The sequence below is a fragment of the Hyposmocoma kahamanoa genome, unplaced genomic scaffold, assembly GCF_003589595.1.
Source record: "Hyposmocoma kahamanoa isolate Upper Pololo Valley unplaced genomic scaffold, ASM358959v1 63, whole genome shotgun sequence".
NCBI classification, from domain to species: domain Eukaryota; kingdom Metazoa; phylum Arthropoda; class Insecta; order Lepidoptera; family Cosmopterigidae; genus Hyposmocoma; species Hyposmocoma kahamanoa.
Window position 1 is genome coordinate 22,753,056 of NW_020653851.1, and position 20,599 is coordinate 22,773,654.

Consider the following 20,599-nt stretch of genomic DNA (forward strand, 5'->3'; position numbering starts at 1 on the left):
GTCTTCGGCGGGAGGGGTAGAGGTTGGGCGGTGCCGGCAGGCGCCCACATCTCCATCGCGGGAGTATCGGTCCCGGTCAAGTCCCAGATGAAATATCTGGGACTTGTACTGGACCGGCGATGGAACTTCGGGGAGCATTTCCGGCAACTTGCTCCTCGAATAGTGGGCGCCGCATCGGCGTTGGGCAGGCTCCTGCCCAACCTCGGGAGGCCGGGAGCCCCATGCAGAAGGCTATACGCCGGGGTGACCCGGAGTATGGCCTTATACGGGGCTCCCATTTGGAGTGGGGCCATATCAGCGGCGACGAAGGCGCTGCTGAGGAGGCCCCAGAGGGTGGTCGCCCTGCGAATGTGCAGGGCGTACAGGACGGTGGCCTGCGCTGCCGCATGCGTCCTCGCCGGTACTCCGCCGTGGGACCTCGAAGCCGAGGTCCTGGCGGAGGTCCGCACCTACCGGCGGGGAATGAGGGACCGAGGCGAGCGACCCGCTCCCCAAGAGAAGGAGCGGGAGCGCCGCCTCGCGGCGCAGCGCATGCGGGACCGGTGGAAAGAGGGCTTGGCGGATCCCACCTATGGCGCTCGTACCATAGAGGCGATCCGCCCTGTCCTCGTAGAGTGGGTAAACCGGTCCCACGGGCCACTGTCGTACCACCTTGTGCAGGTGCTGACCGGGCACGGCTGCTTCGGTCACTACCTGCACAAGGTGGCGAGGAGGGAACCGTCCCCGTCGTGCCACGAGTGCGGCGCTGCGGATGACACCGCGCAGCACACCCTAGAGGTGTGTAGCCGGTGGGATGAGCAGCGCCGCACTCTGACGGGGACTGTAGGGCAGGACCTCTCGCTGCCGAGCGTGGTTGCCGCCATGGTCGATAGCGAGGAGTCCTGGGAGGCGGTGGCCTCCTTTTGCGCAGAGGTTATGTCGCAAAAGGAGGCCGCGGAGCGGGTGCGCGAGGACGCGGCGGACGCGCACCCTCTCCGGCGCAGACGTACGGGGAGAAGGCGAAGGCAGTTCGCTGCTCGCCTGATCCCCTAGTGAGACCAGCGGGCTCTGGACAGGGACTCCGGAGCCTGCATTGCACGGCCTCACTCGTCTGGGGGGCGGGTCAGAGGACAACCGACTCGCCCCTCCGTTGGCGCGGGAGCCCTGGCATAAGCTAGGGCGGCCGGGCGGCGTCGTGGTGAATGCTCACTGATCCCACGGCGCCGACTCAACCGGCGAGAGGGAAACCCGGGGGGGTTTTAGTGGGGTAGGCCCTCCAGTCTGGAGGGAGAGTCCCCACATAACCCCTGAGTCTCCCTGGGCTCAGGGGTATCCATAAAGATTTCCCCCCCGTCAAAAAAAAAAAAAAAAAAAAAAAAAAAGGGTGGAGGTGGCTAGTGCAGTGAGGGTTTCATCGCTGCACTAGGTTCCTTCGCGTTTGGATACCACTTTCCACTTAACATCAGGTGGAGTGGAGTCACTTGCCTGTCATGTATTAAAAAAAAAAGTGAAATGTAGACTTGCTTGTAGACTAGCTTGGTAGACTATGGCCTTAAGAGGAAACCCGTGTCCAGTAGTAGGATGTAATACTTCAGGAATTTTCACAACACGGGTCAATAATACCTACCTACAATTGGTATAATAAAACTACATGTGATCGTACTTTAAGGAGGTTCTCAATTGGACTGTTTTTTGCTATGTTACGTGATTATTTGTGAGCCGATTCTTATGATTCTTTTTAGTTGGAAAAGAGGGTACCTCTGTAGGAGCCCTCTAGGTCCCATTTAAATTTTAAGAAAATATTCGACCTCTTAGTTTCGCGCACTTTCCGGTAACGATTTCAATAAAACTTGGCAAATAGATGTATAATTTTCTAGTATGATCCCTGTGACACTTCATTTGATGTTTTCACAGGGATGAGGTAAAGTCGATAGATTTTTGAAACAAAGGTTCTCTCTTATACAGCCTTGCATAATATTACGGATTTAAAAAAACATAACAATTGAGTTTTTAAAATAAAGGACTCCCATGAATTGTGTATAAATAATATTTATTTTATTTCTGATATCCGATCCGTTATTTCTATGGAATAGGTACAGGTACCGGAGAAAAAATAAATTAAATGTAAACGCAGTCTTTGTTTATGATACAATAACAATCAGCAACCAAATTAGCGTGATTTACAGGGACTCTACTGTCATCAGTCCGTAGACAACTAAATTAATGCTTTCTGTACAAAAATGAAAGTCGTAGCCATTGAAATAACAAATTAATAACGTTAAGTCCGTCTTCACGCAAAATAGGCGCCTTGACGTCGAGTTGCGGACACCAGCCCGTTGCACCAAGTACCAAGTACCAAGTCCGTCTTCTGTGAAATTTGGTTTGGTGCAGATACGTGCCTTTTACCAATACTACAGACGTGAATTTGCACGATCCACGACGTTATATATTTATTCAATAAATTATCGAAAACTTTTTATCGTTATACCTCTTCTCTAGCAAATGCAGTCTAATGAAGTAACCTTTGTACGTTGTCGTAAATTTAAATTCCTTTTTGAAAAAAAAAATGTTTCTCTGGGCATTTGTCACTAATTTGGTGTTACTTTTACTTTAATTTTATGTATTTGCTTAAACAAAAGATATTCACCTAAAAGCGAGACTTATAAAAATAGTTGAGACTTATAAAAACACGCATTTTATATACGTAAATTAGTAGACTTCGTTACAAGGTTATATTATGGAGAATTTTGTGAAGTGTCACAGGGATCGTCCTAGAAAATTTGTAGTATAATTCCACAAGTTTCAGATTAAGTAGTAGTACAATTGCTTGTGAAAGAATTCGTCGGGAGAAGAACTGCCATCTTACCTATATCTACCGCCAAACAGTAGTGAGCAGTTTACCACCAGATATACGACTTGCTTGTCCCCTCCCTTGGTTAGGTACACGTATTAATTTTTTATAGCCCCACGTTTAGTTAGTATCAGTATATTATTTGTAGAACCAATATCTTAACAATCCTTAGTATTTATGTCCATGTCACTACAAATCAACGTTAAAATTCTAGAAAAAATAAGAACCGAGTAAAAATAATTATACCTCTAGCGTGTTGTCAGTTTGATCTATCGACCCTGACCGCTACTCGTGGCAGTTACGTCTTTCCGTAGTACTGAGACGCTGAGGTCGTGAGTTTGACAAAAATTTGAATTTTGAAAGTAACGGAAATGTTTCTTTAAGATTTGCTAAATTTGAATCACCTCAGTTGTGCTCGATTGCTCAGCCTCAGTTGCTTTTTTGTATTCTGCTCTTCAACGGCAAGTCGATGACACGTAGTGTACAGGGTAAGGAGCACGTCAAGCATTATACTTAACACCTCAATCCAACTCTATGCCGCTTACGATAAGAACGGTCCAAAGTGTCAATCTTGATGTGCTCTTGTATAGAATCTATTGAAGGGCCAGGAATAGGACAAGTTAAAAACTTATAAGCGAAGTACTGGATTGGATTGGATATTTTAATTATTTTCTTTTCACAGTTTTACACACAATGGCTCCTCACACAAGACAAAACCTCACCGGTCATAATTCCCACCAACCGCCCTCGCGACGGCGATAAACTAGTTACTTGTGATTGGTTCCCGCCAAATGACCGACCAATTGTAAACAACCAATCCAACCTGATTGGTCGTTCAGTGGTGTTACCATAAAAATTTGTGTTGCTATCACGTATTGAAACTGAATTCTTGGCTCGATAAAAATCGTAAAACCGAAACCCCTAACAAGGTACTTGACTGTACCAATGTCATATAATATTTAATTTGAAAACTAAATTATTGGTTAAACGAGATTAAAATTAAGACATGCATAGTAATTTCCTTGTTAGTTTTAGTAAGGCAACATCGATAGGTACTGATTGTGTGAATGAATGCCATATACCTCGTCCATACGTCTCACGAAGCGTTTCGCTTCCACCCTAGGCAACAATCGACGAGTACCTTGCGCCGATTGGCAAAAATTTTCGCCGCAATGGCAAGCTCGTCCCATCGATGGCAAGCTCGTCCCACCTTATATCGTGCCCTGCGTAACACGCTTGAGGATTTAATAACGACTACTAGTAATGCGGTCGGTGTGGCTGAGTTCTGGGCCATAATAGTATGTCATCGATATGATAAGAAGAAGAAGATGGACGAATGGCTATGGAGTGGAATTCCCTGCCTGTAGACTTATGGCCCATCTCCATGGCAGCATGGTGTTATAAAAAAAAATCACACGACATTCAGGCCATAACTTGGGCCTTTTCAAGGTGAGAGTGATTAGGCGTTATTTAGGTGTGCATCCATCGTAGACCTCATCGTCACTTTGCATCAAATATGATGGAGGTCAAATGACATGAAATAACACTGCAGAAATTATTCAAGTGTAAACCCATTACTAGGCAAACACAGCATGCACATAAATAACATCATTATGTTACAGACAAACAAATGGATATGATTGTAGACAAACATGTAAACGTATTTGAATTAAATTGTAGAGTTACGATATTGTTCGTCTGAGCAGTTATATAATAAAGTTTTAAATTTATTTAATGTAAACGAAAACAAGTCTAAATGAGATGATAAGTTATTGTACTCACGTCAAATTTGGTTCAAAATAGCATTGGAGCCAACATTACTTTTGAACTATTTGGTATTAAAAGCACGATAATTACTCAGCCTGGCGTTGCGACGCAGAATAGTATTCCGAAGTTGTAGTAAAAGTTCAGGGCAATCAATTTGCCCCGAAATCAAAACTTGTACTATTATAGTATTGAATATTCATCATTCCCTACACTAGTCACCTGGATCATTTGCGAATTGAACTTGGTTCTATATTTAAACTACAAACATCGCCGGAAGTGGCGGGCGGCGCCCGCACAGGTGTTAGTTTTAAGATGTCGACGTTTCGGGTGCACCACTCAATGGGTGGCTTGTTTTAGAACATTTCCATTAAGCGCCCACTCTGTAATTTATACATGATCTTAAATATTTTGTAAAATTAGGAGTCTATAAGTAGTGTTTTTTTTCTACAATAAGACAATTACTATTATTAAGGTGATTTCATTCGCGGCTTCTTTTATAGCATCAAAATGAGTATGAGTAGCTACACTGTCGATAACCGACCCAGTGCCACTCAGAGCTTTAAATCACAGAGAAATGAGGGACACTGCGCCTGTCACCCTGAGACATAAGTTAACAAGTCCCATGTGCCTGTAATTTCACCAGCACCCTTACCCTTCAAAACCGGAACGCAGTAATACTTGCATTACTGCTTGGCGGCAGAAACAGGTACGTTGGCAGTATTTCCCAGGATGAACTCTTTCACAAGGAGCTCTACTGCTACTATATGGAGCCCCTCATCAATGCGACCATCAACTGATCTATTGTTATCACCACTAAGGCCGACAGCATTAAAGAACTGAAGGGCTTTCTTGGTTACAACAGTTTTTATGTCCTCTGGTTGTGGTCTGTGCCTTCCAGTATGGAACTTCATAAATAAGGGTAATAAGAGTGAAAAGATGCACAGTAGTTTCATCCGCTTCGTGGCAGAATCTACACTCTATATTATCTCTCTGTCCAATATTTGACAAGTGTTTGTTCAAGCCACAATGCCCTGCTAAAATTCTAGCAAGCATTTTGATGCCAGTTCTGTCCAATGACAGAGCTTCTCTACAGTTTCTCGGGAGACGAGTATGCTGTATGCTTTCTCTATAAAGGGTTCGGGACCAGTAAAGGTTTCCCTTGCACCAAGCTCAAGTAGGCGGAACTACGCCTACAGTTGGCACGCACGCCGCGCTAACCGACCATTTCTAGTGTATTTATTTTTCTCGGTAATAACCTTTGAGAGCCTGCCGAGACATCCCGAAGGCCGCCGAAGCATTTCGGAGGTTCAATATTCCTAAGTTTACGACCATTATAATTGAAATTTAATAGCAGTAGAGGTCCTTGTGAAAGAGTTCGTCCAGGATAGTACTGTCACCTTACCTATTTCTGCTGCGTTCCGGTTTTGAAGGGTAAGGGTGCTGGTGAAATCACAGGCACGTTGGACGAGCGCAGTGGCAGTGTTCCTCGGATCTTTGTGATTTACATCTCCGAGTGGCACTGCAACTGCTAGGGACAGGCGTGTCGCTTACCACCAGGCGTACGACTTGTTCGTCCAGTCACTTGGAAGTATAAAAAAAATCAAGTACAAAGTCATAACATTAAGGTATATTACTATGCTACTCCTAAAAATTCTGTCTTATTCTTTAGAATTCGTCACGTCACACGTCTTATTATAACATTTACGCGATAAAGACCTTCCTCTACAAATGACATTCATGACATATCTCAAATATAATGACGACCTTTTATTTCTCTGGCGACAGTTACAACCGAGGCTGTCTTTAACGCGTCTGCTAAACGAAGACCAGATCGCAAGATCAAAGATGCGCGCACGCGTACTAAATGCACGCATTAATCTCTTAACGGTCGCAAAAGGGCACTTTTGGAACATACGAGCCCCACTTGTGCCAGATGTGTGCTTACACGTGAAATGTTTGGAAATTCTGAATTAAGAACACGTTTTTTTTTTAAAGTTATGAGCCCCAAATAATTTTGTTGCAAGTATCCGCGGACGTTTCTGTTTTGAGTTTCAAAACATACGTGCAATTGTTTTTGACGGAATGTAATTACGGACTGTTGAAAATGTGGAGCACTACAATATTTTAAGCTGTAAATGCAAACGGTATGTTTTTACTTCTGTTTGTAATAACGATGACATGCTCAAATGGAGCCTGGTTTATCGTCATCTTTTGGTGAGATGTGCATTACGATCACCGTTAAGACCTTGTCTGTGACCATTAGGAACTTGTCTGCTTCCGTTACTCTGGTATTCACAGTAGTCGGTTGGCCAAAAAGTCCGTGCGGTTATTGCCACTCTTTAACAAACAAAAAAGCATGTGTTTTTGCTTTTAAAATGTTATATTATTTATGGTAATTTTAAAAGTAACGTTTTGGCGCGCATTTTAGGAATAGGCTAGAAAATATTAAGTTTATGTTATATGCGTGCATATTCACACACACAGCGCATGTGGACACACACACACACACACACACACACTTTTTCTTTCTTAATTTTTTTTTCATAAGTTTTACCAAAACTACCTATTAAATCTACATATTTATAGATCAAGCCTGAGTGTAGAGGGTCGGAATACAGTCCCATATCTTTCTAACGTTGTCATTATAGTGACCCTCCCTACCTACCATTAGGGTATACGAGAAGAGCACTATAACATGTGCATGCATAGGAACCTTCGACGTTCAGCCAGTGTACAGGGTTGTCACAGACCGTTGACAGTGACTTCATCCGGTTCTCAAGAGGCTAGTGCCTCCCGTGACACGTTCGGGTGCATATAGATAGGGGCCAAGTGTCGTAGTACAATAATACATGATATCCTAGTACAGGTTCCAATCTCTCACAATTGACGTAACACACTATTAGCAAATTCATGTAAAAGTAGACAATGCCAATGACACATCTTTACAAAGCCTTTGACGGCTTTGACGACATTGCAGTTAGGTTAGGATGTGTTACCGCATCCACCGTGTTTGCTCGGTTCGACATAGCCTCTGCAGATTTTCACTTGCTTCTTTAAAAATTCTTTAAATGGACACTGGACAATCAAACGACATCTAAAACTGTATTTTATAAGTAAAGAGAGATATTTTCACGGAAGATGGTCGGTTTGTCTCTATAAATTATACGTTAGGAGTAGTTGTTAGCTCTCGCCAGAGGTTAGTTAGGACTCCATCGTCGTCTTTTATCCAGAAGAAGGCCGATCTATTTTTGAATCTCTGTTAATCTGTTTTTGTGGCCAACCAGTCTCTTGGTCATCATTGGAGGCTGGGCGCAACAAAGGGTATGGCCTAGCTTTAGCGAAAAGAAAAAAAGACTCGGGCCACATAAATTTATTAACAAGTAGAAAACGAAAGGGCAGTAACATTATACAAAAAAGTACAATTTGTATAAAACACTCCAGCTTAAGTAGTCCAGACAAGAGGCCCTGTAAACATATATCTAATAATTTAAAAACAGTACCTAAATCACGCGAAGATTGAGTTTGATGAGAATGATCTATGAGCATGTCCTCTCGTTTTGAGAATTTTGATGGGAGTGATGACGAACGTAAGAATAGTGGAAAGAAAAAGGAATTAGGGAACGATTGAAAATTGTAAAAGTAAGTGTCCAGGAACGAGTAAAGAGAGTGTTAAAAAGATGAGATAACGACGAAGGAGCTCAGCATCGTCACAAGGAGAATTCTAAAATTAACAGAAAGATAGCAAAAGATTGTAGAGCAGCATTAAATGACCAACTGTTTAAAATTTGATATTTCGATTGGTCCTAAGTGCAAGGGCCAAACTAACAATTTGATCATTTTCCCTTTTTTGTGGGAAATGTTTCTATATTCATTATAATCTATAAGTAGCGTTAAAACAAAATCAAACATATTCAAGGAAACCTCGAAATACAAGGAAATCTTGAAAATATACCAGATTGAAAGTTTGGAAGCCTCTCCTGTAAAATTGTGATTTGCGCTGTGACCCGTATACATAAGACCCATCGATTGCAGGTCGGCACAACATGTATTTTTCTTGCACTCTCCGTCAGCCGTCATTTCCATACTCACAAGTTTCTTATCCATGTCGTCTCTCACACAATCCATCCACCTTTGCTTTGGCCTTCCTTTCCAATTACATCCCTCCACATTCTTACCTCACACTCTTCTCGTCACATGACATTCTTCCTCCGCAAGACATGTCCATTATTATTATGCTTCATGTTTTCCGTCACTGGCGTAAGTGTGATATTTATTTGTTTATATGTTTTTAATTATACTTTGATACCGCACTGTCTTCGAATACATGGGATCCTTTAGTTTAAGGTCAGGTTTTTGGTGTAATTATCTGGCGTTCTACCAAGTTATTAGTTTCTACGAGAATGTACGCCGCGCTTTTCGCGGTGACACTGCCGAGGATCATCACAAAACAAAAATAATTTCGACTTTCTAATCTTAGATTGAAGATTAAATTTCGTTAAGCTGAAAATAATCTGAGTTTCAATGATATCCTCGAATGTAACAGATGTTTCTCGACATTCATAAGTAGCCTACTTTTTCTCAAAGCCGAACTCTCACTGAAAATATTTAGCTTCCTATTCCCTAGGTCAAGTGTATACTCATTTAAATGAGCGTGATCTTAGCTCGAATGCTATTCTCGTGACGTTAGAAAACGTGGGCAAATAAATGTCGTTGATTAAAACTTGAGTATTCGTTATAGGAAAGTTACGATGTTCGTCTTTAAATTAATTTGTCTTTTGTTACACGATGTGGCAACGTCCTTACTTATTTATTAATCAGGGGATCTACTCCCGCTTTCCGTCCAACATTTGTCCGAAACAAATTACTATCAAATAAGTAAGTAATACTCGAGACGCGTGATGCGAATAAAGCTTCGTACTTGATATTGTCTTTTGATTTGCTAGACATGGTTATCTAGGAATTTTCATCCTATACGCAGCCTTCTGCGTGAGCGTCCATGTGTCGGCACCGTAATGGCGCGTTCCCACTATGTCGTAACGTATTATTTATCTTAGGCGACTGTCGCGTCTAGCCTGTTCCCATATCACGACTATCTGTGGCGACTGTGTCGTGGAAATTTATTTTATCGTTGAACAATTTGTCAAGTCTAGCTGTTCTCACTAGATCGTACAAGGCTGCCGCCTTGTCGTTTGCACGACAGAATAGTTTGAAGCTGCGATTATAGTCGTCACATTTTTATCGACAATCCCATTGTCTCGACAGTCTGTCGTCGTAACGTGACAAAAGTCGTGAACAACAGTTAATCGTGTTGTGCTATATGTGGACAACTACATTTATATATATAGATGAAATAAGAGAAGTTAACATCGTGTCGCATGCGGAACTCAAATTTAAGGTGCTGTCAGAGATGGGTAGTGACTACAAATACTGTTAGACCCGGTTGTCTAAGGAAAAGGTTTATAGAGTATGGGTCTACTGCGCGACTAATTAAAGTGCATTTATCATCGGAAAGCCGCAAACATAATACGCACTACAAGAAAAAAATTAAGTACATATGACATTTTATATCTCTCCTATTTAATTACAAAAAAACTTACCGAATAATTTCGTTCGTGCAATCTTGAAAATTGTCTACTGAAACGTTGTAACTTGGCAGATGTGGCTTTATTACAATAGGGTTCAATATCAAACATCGTATTTATTGAAAAAACCTTGCAAGATTCTGTAACATTTCATTTCGTAATTTCTATATTCATCCTAAGCGGTTGTTGTCACATTTTTTTTAATATCTATCCAAACCTACTTAATCGATCGAAGAGAAAAAATGCGTGAATTTACATTTCAATCGGCAACAGTCGAAATCAAAGGTTTACGTTTATTCATGGCGAATAATTTACGAGCCTAATTTTTTCGCGCTTTGAGAAAAACTCAAGATTTATTTATCGAATTTGGCCGATGATCTAAGGGGTTGGACGGCTAATCTTGACCGGGTTAATTTTTAGTTTATATTGCAGCTATTTCAGGAACCGATCGATCCGAATTTGTGCTATTGGCTATAATTTTATCGTCGTATCACAGGATGACTTTCATGGCGCATTAACTAATAGCGCAAAATAGGCTCATCAAGTAGTGAGAACAATTAGCAAGACACAATTTTTTAGATTTTATTTATTAAAGAGTTTACAAAAACAGATTTGAATTTAAAGATGGCGGCGCGGAATAGGTTTTAAAATGAAATTAAATTCTTGCATTGCTTTTTTTATGATGGGACAAAAAGGATCTTAGGGGCACTGCCACTGCGCCTATCACCCAGAGACATAAATTAACAAGTCCCATGTGCCTGTAATTTCACCAACACCCTTACCCTTCCAAACCGGAACGCAGTTATTTTCACGTTACTGCTTGGCGGCAGACTTAGATAACGTAGGTAAGATGTTGAACTCTTTCACAAGGAGCTGTAAGTGCTACTAAGAGACGATGCAGATTTGGCCTTATTACACCAAGGGTGTGAATTTATTTCGTAACATTCTGAAAATTAATCGTTAGAAAAAAATCGTTCGATCTGGTCGGATTCCAACAGACGTCTTCTAGCGTACCGTGTCAAACGCTATACCAACTAAGTCACGGAACGAACCAGCGGACCTCACGAATTTTTCTATGTGTTTGTTGTCTTTGTATTAGGTTTTTCAATGACTTTTTAGCCGTAGCGCCATCTATTAGAAATCTTAAGTATTTCGTCCAGTTAGATATCTATACAGCTACCAGCCCTGGCTAGAGATATCGCTATTCATTGTATTTAAATTTTATTGAACTGATGTTCAATTATTTTTTTATGTGAACTTACTCTACTAGTTTGTTATAATTATTAATACAAAGATCGAACACTCAGAAAAAATTCCTACGATCCGGCCGGATTCGAACCGATGTCTTCTAGCGTACCGTGCCAGACGCTATACCAACTAAGCCATTCTGAGAATTGATTTCATTTGAAAGTAGTGGTAAGAAACGCCGAAAATAAATTTACGAATTGTGCTAGTAAGTTTATTTTGAAAACTTATTTTGAATTAAATTCTCGTTTTGATTACAGAGACTGATGATAAAAGTATAAAGATCTTCAAACATAACGAGCTTTTTGAAGTTCTCTGTATATTTGCTTACATCGTCTTGTGAACCTTCACGGTGGGTAATTGCAACTAGTTTATTTTCGGATAGAAACAGTAGCGTGAAGAACATGTGCGTGACATGTTGGAGAAAGTTCTGTGCTTTTTTTCAATTAATCAAAGTAGGTTACGCCGTTGTCCATTTGTAATAAGAAGCGCCTTAAAAATTAAATAAAAGATTGAGGGTGAAATGACATTACATAATTTGTAGCGAAGACTTTTTATTGTTTTCCAATTAACTATAAGTTTTTAATAGCAGTAGAGCTCCTTGTGTAAGAAATCGTCCAGGGAAATACTGCCACGTTACCTATTTGTGCCGCCAAGCAGTAATGTCAGCATTCTGTGTTCCGGATTTGAAGGGTAAGGTTGCTGGTGAAATCACAGGCACATGTCAACTTATGTCTTTACTCAGATCTTTGCGATTTAAAGCTCCGAGTGGCACTGCAACTGTTATAGACAGGCGTGTAGCTTACCATCAGGCGCACGACTTGTTCGTCCCGTCACTTGATATTATAAAAAAGAAGTTATGCTGTAACACTATGTGGATTTTTATTTATCTCCGTATCTTTATGACTTTTTTATTTTTATATAATTACTTTATTATTTTAATAACTTTCATGTTACAAAAGCACTTTTGTCGTATGATGCGCCTTCAATTTAGTCAAAATGTAACCTGTGGTCACACAACCACTGGTGTAACAATAGTTGCAATTAAAATTTTTAAAATAAAAAGAAATTCGGTTCATATAATCAATAGGAGTTATACTTATTATGCAAATACCTTGGCATTTTTATTTCAACTCACTGTAAATGCGCGTGCGCTACTATTTGGTAACCCCATCGCGTTATTAGGCCATCTATTTCAAGAACCGATTATTTTGGATTTTGTTTTGTTGTTGTTTATTGTAAGGTTTTAAACATTGTCGAAATTCTTCTTCAAAGCTTATTTATAAGACGCACTTCTGAATCATTGAATTCATTTTTATACATTGGATAATGCTCTAATACAATATCAACATGATATTATCAGCCTAGTATAACGCCCACTGCTAGGTACGTGTCTCCGCTAAGGCCATACTCACTTACCGACACTATGTCTTAGTAAGGGTAACAAACGTGCAGTTAGTTTTAATGCAAGAATGTAATTTAATTATAACTGAATTTGGCACACAACACAAGTAGGTACAATGTGCACTCAAAAAAATATAATTTAATTTCTCACGATGAGACAAGACAATGCTTTAAAGTTCCTGTCTTTTGTATTCATAAGGGTTAAAGCCCTCGCAGTTATTAAGATACTTAGTATGTCAACGTTATGGCTCACCGAAGACTTCCAGGAAATAATTGTACTGGTTTAATGACCTTGTCAGATACCTCTCAGACAGTAACGCGCTACATGAAAAAGGAGTTTTTTTTTCTAATAATTGTTCTATAATTATGAACATACTTACTTGTTGCCTGACCATTTACGTTTTATTAAATTTAAATGTTATAAAAGGTTAAATAAGACATGGATAATAATAATTCACACGGTTACAAACAAAACTGACACAGGACTATAAATTTCGTGTTTTGAACAAAAACTGTGTCATATAGGTTGGCGTGAGAAATGAATTTATCTCTCTTTTGTTTATAAATAACCTGTATCCGGAACAAGCGGGCACACCGTCTGCCTCCGCGAAGGTGCGAAACTCGCGCTCCGTAAGTTCCCGCTCGCCGACGACGCCTCGCCAGTCGCTCCGCAACCCTCGCACTGAGCACAAGCGCACACTTCGCGCCGCGATACGCCGTACGCACTCGTGATATTAAACAAACTTTGTCTTTGAATAGTTTGTAAACAATGACGGCGTGATACGGCCACCATGTCTTTCTGTAGAATCACAGGCCGCAGCCGGGCTCTGCCCAAGCCCAACTACTTCCCGCTCCTCGCTCCTATCTCGCCGGCAGATGCGAAGCGATGCTGCAGGATCACCGGCAAATCCTATGGACTGCCCTCGCATCACTACATTCCAGTGCTCCTGGCCGCAAGATCGCCGAGAGCTAAATGCAAAATAACTAATGTATCTGGAGAACTCGGACCTCATCACTATACGCCAGCAATTCACTACGGAAACAGGAAACATGACATACTGCCAGACTATAGATATATTTTCCCTGTTTTGGATGGCTCCACGGAAGCTCAGAAGGCGTTGATAGAAATGTTGTTGACTAAACAAGTGACCGAAGAAAAGCGTTACGTATACACAGTTCAAGAAAGAAGGTGCAGTTTAGTTTTTTCCGCGCGAATGGAGGCGGCAGTGCGGGACGGGGACGTTAGAGATGTTATGTTGGCTAAAGACTCGGACACAGTGTTAATAAAAACAAGGCAGGGACGCAATGTTTCTATGGACTTTAAAGACTTTACCGAAGAAGTAGAAATGTATGAAGGAGAGGGTCCTAATGCTGAAGTGTTGAAACAAAGAGAAATCGAAGAGTTAGAAGAAAAGAAAAAGAAAAGAAAGAGGGCAGCGGGCCTGTCTTCTATGAAGAAGATATTTGAAACTAAAGAAAGGTTAGCAGAAGTTGAGGAACTACAAGAAGAAAATCATCGTAAAGTGAGATTGTCTAAAAAGGCGAAGTTGGAAGAGTGCCGCCATGAGAAACATGATTTGAAATCGTTTAACGCTACAAGTTTTGACGTGAACCATATGCGTTCAAAATCAAGTATCGTTATGTGCAGTGGTGACTGGAAAGATCAAATGCATCAACTTATTGAATCGTGGGACTGGGATGCTTTTGAAAAGGAAATACCTGATGAGCACGTCGTGCCTAAAGTTACTAAGCTGCCAACACCTGTGGATGTAACTCCATATCAATGCGAAGCGGAAATCTATGAGGTCAATCAGAACATTGCTGATGTGTCGCTTTCCTTGGAAAACGTGCCTTGCGTGAATCCATTGAAGCCTGTAAAAGCACGTCCCACTGAGACAGTCTTGAGCGCTGTCAAACAATTTTCAGAAGAACGTTTAACTGAGACAGCTGATGTTACGGAAAAACTGTGGGAAGAGAATAAAATTGGCATGCTTCCCACCTTAGAAATCTTACCTGATGTCGTTAAAAATATCAACAAAGGCAAGAGAACAAAAATAGCTAAAGTCACTGGATTGGCATTAGACATAAATAAAGCTAAAAAGTTTATTCCAGGTCAACATGTGAATACCCCACAGGGACCTGTTTTTATTCCTGGACAGACAGTAGAAACTCCGGCGGGTCCTGTTTTCGTACCTGGTCTTAGTGTAAATACTCCCGCTGGTCCGGGCTTAATTCCAGGGCATGTCGTTACAAATGAGAATACAAATGAGCCTTTTTTCCTTGCTGGACAAGTCATGCAAACGACGAATGGTGAAGAGTTTGTTTGTGGACAAACAATTAAAAACAAAGATGACTCACATCGTTTTGTGGAAGGTCAAACCGTAATATCTGAAGAAGGCCTAAAGTTTATTCCTGGCAAAATAGTCAATAATGGACCCGAGGAAATGTTTGTACCCGGTCAAGCCATAATGACACCTGAAGGAGTTCAATTTGTACCTGGACAGACTATAAGCACTGAAGGAAATGAAATACTTTTTACACCAGGACAAAACGCCAAGATAAATAACGAATGGCAATTTGTGCCTGGCCAAGTCGTACATCAAGATAACAAAGTGCATTTCGTACCTGGAGCTACGATAGCAACGCCAAATGGATTAAAATTTGTTGCAGGACAGACTGTCTCTATGAACGGAGAGACATGTTTCGTACCTGGTATCACACGGAAAATGGAAGATAATAAACTTGAATTTGTACCCGGTACCACAGTCGATACTATTGATGGACCGAAATTCATCGAAGGACAGATTGTTCATACTGAACTCGGTGAAAAATTTATGCCTGGTAAATCTATTGTCGAAGCCAATGGACATGTTGAGTTCAACATAGCGAAATCAATCGAAGACATCACATTTACAGAGACTGCACACTTGGGACTTCCTATTGACATCAGAACATGTACCTTATCTGAAGAGTCGTTGTATGTCTTTGGACATATGATACAAACAGCCAAAGGAATAGAATTCTACCCGGGCCCAAGAGCGCCTAAAATCGAGGGAAAAATTGTCCCTGGCAGACTTGTTAAGCATGAGGCAAACGAGTCTCGGTTCGTGCCTGGAATGATGGTTGAAGGCATCTTTATACCAGGGCAAATAGTGTTCACGGAAAATGGTGAACAGTTTGTTCCTGGTCAAGTTGTAGATACTGCTGATGGCCCTAAATTTGTACCTGGCCAAGTAGTAAATACTAAAAATGGGCCTAAGTTTGTTCCTGGTCAAACTATTCACACTATTGACGGCCCTCGATTTGTACCAGGTCAAATTATTGAAACGAAAGCAGGACCTACTTTTATACCTGGACAAGTAATTTCTACAGATGACGGATCAAGATTTGTTCCAGGTCAAGTAGTAGATACGGAAGAAGGGCCTAGGTTTGTGCCTGGGAGGGTAATAGAAACTGATGACAATGGTGTAACTTTTGTACCTGGACAGATAGTACAGACACCTGAAGGTTTGAAGTTCGTCGCACCTGATCTCACTGAAGGCGAAGAAGGTTTAGAGTATTCTGTTCAAAGTTTTGTTGTTACTCCTGAAGAGCTGAAGTTGTTGAAAGTAAAAACAAATCCTAATGATACCACATCTACCAAAGGCGAGTTGACTATTGACAGAAATATGTTGCGACAACTATCAGAGGCTGGTATGTCGATTGGCAGACAAGTACCAGCTGAGCTCCCGGCTATCAACGTTGTACTAAATGAAACTAGAAACGCTGAAGCATTGAAGGCATTTGTTTCTGATTTTGGTTTAAAAGATGACGTTGCTAACCAGTTAATGGAAGTTATTAAGTGTATAATAGAAATGAGTGCACATTTGAAAACTGAGATTCACGAAATTCATAGCGACTGCACGAAAAGTGAAACATCGTCTAATGATAATAGTATAAAAAAGGGAAGGATGAACAAAAAACGGATGGAGATCGAGGAATGCGACAGTTCAACCAGTAATGGATATGCACATCAGGAACACGTGAAAAATTCTATTGCTGCTGCAGTTTTGGCAGCCTTAGTCACCGCTGAGCAATTCGAGGAAAACAATAACAACAGTTGCAAAGAAAAGTATCAATTAATTCTGAAATCTATTGACACTATTTTGGGTAAAGCTATTGATGAAGATTTTGTATCTGCCATGTATCAAATTCTCCAAAAAGAAGATGACAAAGAAGGTCTTTGTGAAGAAATTCTCGAGCACTCTTCTCAACCTAAATTAGAACTAATAAAAATTGCTGTAAACAGCACTTTACATAGACATTCCTTTACCGAAGAAGACATCATTGAAAAATTCGGCGACTTTTTGAGTATTGATAATGAAATACTTGGACCTGCCTTTAAAAATATCGCCAAGAATGACATCAAACTTTTACGCCAAGTTATGGAAAACATTTCTGACACAATTTCTTTTATCAAAACTGATCACGAGGCCACAGAAACACTGCAAAAAGCTATTGTTTTGGCTGTACAAGAAGCAAGCGCTAAAGATCTGGAAGTAATATTAAAAGAAAACAACAAGGAAGATTTGAAAGAATTGATCGTTCAATCTGTTGGATTAGCTAAAATTCTTGGAATGAGGGATGTAGCTGCAAAACTGCTTTCTTCTGTCAACGATGAAGAAAGTTTTTCAAAAATAGTTAATGATGAAACAAGTTTAAGTATTCTAAAAAGGTTGACAGTCATGCGCAAGCTTGCCGAACAAGAACCAAATTTACACTCTGCTCTAAAGAAACTAGAAACTGAACCTGAACTGGCTCGTACAGACCCCAACTTGAGGGACTTGGTTCGAGAAAGTGGTGCGCTTATGATAGTGCCTGAAGAAACACCATTAATGACTTCTGCTGACGTACCGATAAACCTGCTTGATCCCGAAAACAGTCTTGCTATGGAAGATTACCTGTATCAGCGCAAAAAGCACCGAGGTGCTTTATTAATTATGAAGAAAGGTTTGCAGGCTGTGGTTCCCAGAGAAGCAAGCCGCGCTGTTTTAACAGGACAAGTCGCATACACAGTTCTTGACGAAAGAGGAATTAGTCATTTCGAGCCACTTCACGTATTTAATGCTCTAAACTTGAGCCAGCCAACTAAACATCGTTTCAGTATGTACAGCTGTCCCATGGTCGACGAAACTTCAGACGATCTTGAAACTTTTAATGGATACTGTAATATAAGCAATAGTCAGATAATTACTAAGCTCGGTGCTTGGAATAAGAGGTACAGTGGAGTCACATTGGACAGAGACAATACAAGCAGTAGAATGAGTAGTTTTGACAACACGCCAGCTTACAGGCGTTATCCATCTCGTTCTTCAACAAGATCTAGATCTAGTTGTAGCCGAAGTCCCCCGAAGGTAATCCCAAAAACGCAATTGTTTTCAAAATTTGGCAATAAAATTAAGTTATTTTAAACATTGTTATCTATTGTTTTAGGTAGAAGACGTGGTGGTAGCTTCGTCGGACTACACGGCGGCGGCAGACGACGAAGTTTCGCTCAAAGCCGGTGACATCGTCGAGGTTCTTGACACGAAAAGCTCTTTGGGATCCAAGTGAGTACAATATTTATTTTACTTGCATGTATTTTGCAATGCCCCCATTATCGTAAATAAATGTATAAATAGCCAACATGTGCGCTGGAACTGGAATCATACGGCTCTCCGCCTAAAATAAGCCGTCTTAACACTAATACACTTGCGAAATCTATTCTGAAATAATGAGTTTAATAACCTACATTAAGCTGTTGTCAGAATATAAACACAACTGATTGTTTTCCTCGTAAATTTGTTTTCGTAATGCCATACTACACCTGTAATATGAATTAATACTTAAACACGACGCCTAATGGTTTCACTATTACCGTTGTTACGTCACCTATCCGCATAATTCAAAGGTTTGTTACTTACGTTTTCAATTCAGTAATAGAAAACCTGACAATAATCTACTTAATTAAATACATTTTCTGAACTTTTTAACTACTTTAACTACACGACTATGCTATTATGGACCAAAATGCATGACAAATCCAGGAATGCATTTAACGGCACGCCTAAGCACTGCATACCATGCATTCGGCGGACCATTCGGTTTAGCTATTTCCACCCGGGCGTTGCACCGCGCGACGCTTTCGTAACTATCAACTTTGTCTATAAATCCTGCATCCGCATTCCGAGCACCTCACAACTCATCGTTTCTAACAATACCGACCATGATATCATCCGGGTGATTTTCAGCATCACTAAGAGTAATTTTTAATACCAATCATCACTGAAGTGATTGACCTAAATTACTTTAGTGACCATTTATACCACGAGTAATTAATTTTCATCATCATTACATCTATCATTAATACAGTCATCGCCATCATCAACACGCAAGATGACGTAATGAGAAACAATTGTTTATGCAGGTACAGAGGGCGTGTGTATAGATACGAGAACCATTTCTTCCAACCAAGGGGCCTATCACTAGATTACGTATTTAGTGTACCTACCTACAAAATGTACTATTATTGAATACACAAGAAGATTAACGGAGGATGGAGAATCACCCAATCATGTTCTATCACTGTATATACCAGGCTTGATGATGTCATTATATGTTACTGTTGTATCATTCGTGTTGTGATCTACATTTATAACTATTGTGATAACTAGATATGTTACTTTTTACCTATCATTGCCAATTATCGGCTCATTATTTTACATAATCACTTTTCATTTTGTGTTATTCGTGTTACAATATAAAGATTGTATTAGGAATACAATAAAGGTAATAAAAGTGTTGGCGTTTCTTTTTTAGTGTGTATTTTACGTTATTATGTAGCTTATCGAACTTATGGAGGTTCATCATTATTAGTGTTCATTGATATAACTGTTAGACAAAATATAATAGTAAATTACCGGAATGATCTCGTCGATTACACCGTTCTAGAAAAATTTAATGGTTTTTTCACAAATAAATTATATATTTTCTTTAAATTATAACAGTATAAATAATTTGTAAGCAATAGGAAACAGTACAAACTTAATAAGTAGATAGAATCTTTTCATTGCAGTAAAACTAAGAAGTAACTTTTGAACCCAAAGTAAGGTTCAAAGAACTGCATTTAAGAGTAGCAGTTAAGAGTACACCGTTGTCACTACTATTAGGCAAATTGAACCGAAGTTCATATTAATCTATTTACATGTTTTTGATTTTGAAAGTTTTCATTTATAAAACGCGGGTCCACAAGACCGCACCAAACATGTCGAATAACCAGGATACGGACTATAAAAGTACTACATAGACGGAGAGCTATCTGTGACTTAAATAGATAAATAATAATTATTGAAAATCCAAAAACGTACACAAAATGAAAGATGCACTCGACAAGTGCGTGCGCGCACTTTGCCGCAACGGACTGGCGACGCGCCAAGCTCCGGCAGGTAACATTTCACTTGCGAATATTCGTTATAACAGTTTGATTAATTATTAGATATGTTTTGCTTACAGCAAAGTCATAAAAATAATTTAGTATTTGATGACCTCGGTGGTTAAGCGGTTTGCACCGGTTTTCATGGTGTCGTGCTATAGGATCCTTAGACTATTTCCATCCTCTAAGATTGTATCACATAAGTTAGCTGCCAAGGCTGATGAAAACAGTGAAAATTTATAGAACCGAAAATTGCAAATTTGGACTATGTAATCTATGTGTGTTCATGAGTACAGATAAAATAAAGATAATCAAAATTTG

The 20,599-nt window shown here is 40.2% G+C and overlaps 1 protein-coding gene across 2 annotated transcripts; it reads left to right on the forward strand.

The window, feature by feature from the left end:
- Nucleotides 1-13,434: 13,434 nt before the first annotated feature.
- On the forward strand, nt 13,435-19,597 carry LOC113229883. Of its 2 annotated transcripts, XM_026463568.1 has the most exons (4): nt 13,435-13,620; nt 14,272-18,221; nt 18,301-18,416; nt 19,274-19,597. In XM_026463568.1, coding segments are annotated over exons 1-4 (4,173 nt in total). In that variant the 5' UTR covers nt 13,435-13,619; the 3' UTR covers nt 19,380-19,597. The 2 variants fall into 2 exon arrangements, with proteins under 2 accessions (XP_026319353.1, XP_026319352.1); XM_026463567.1 differs by having other exon boundaries at nt 13,435-18,221.
- Nucleotides 19,598-20,599: the final 1,002 nt, after the last annotated feature.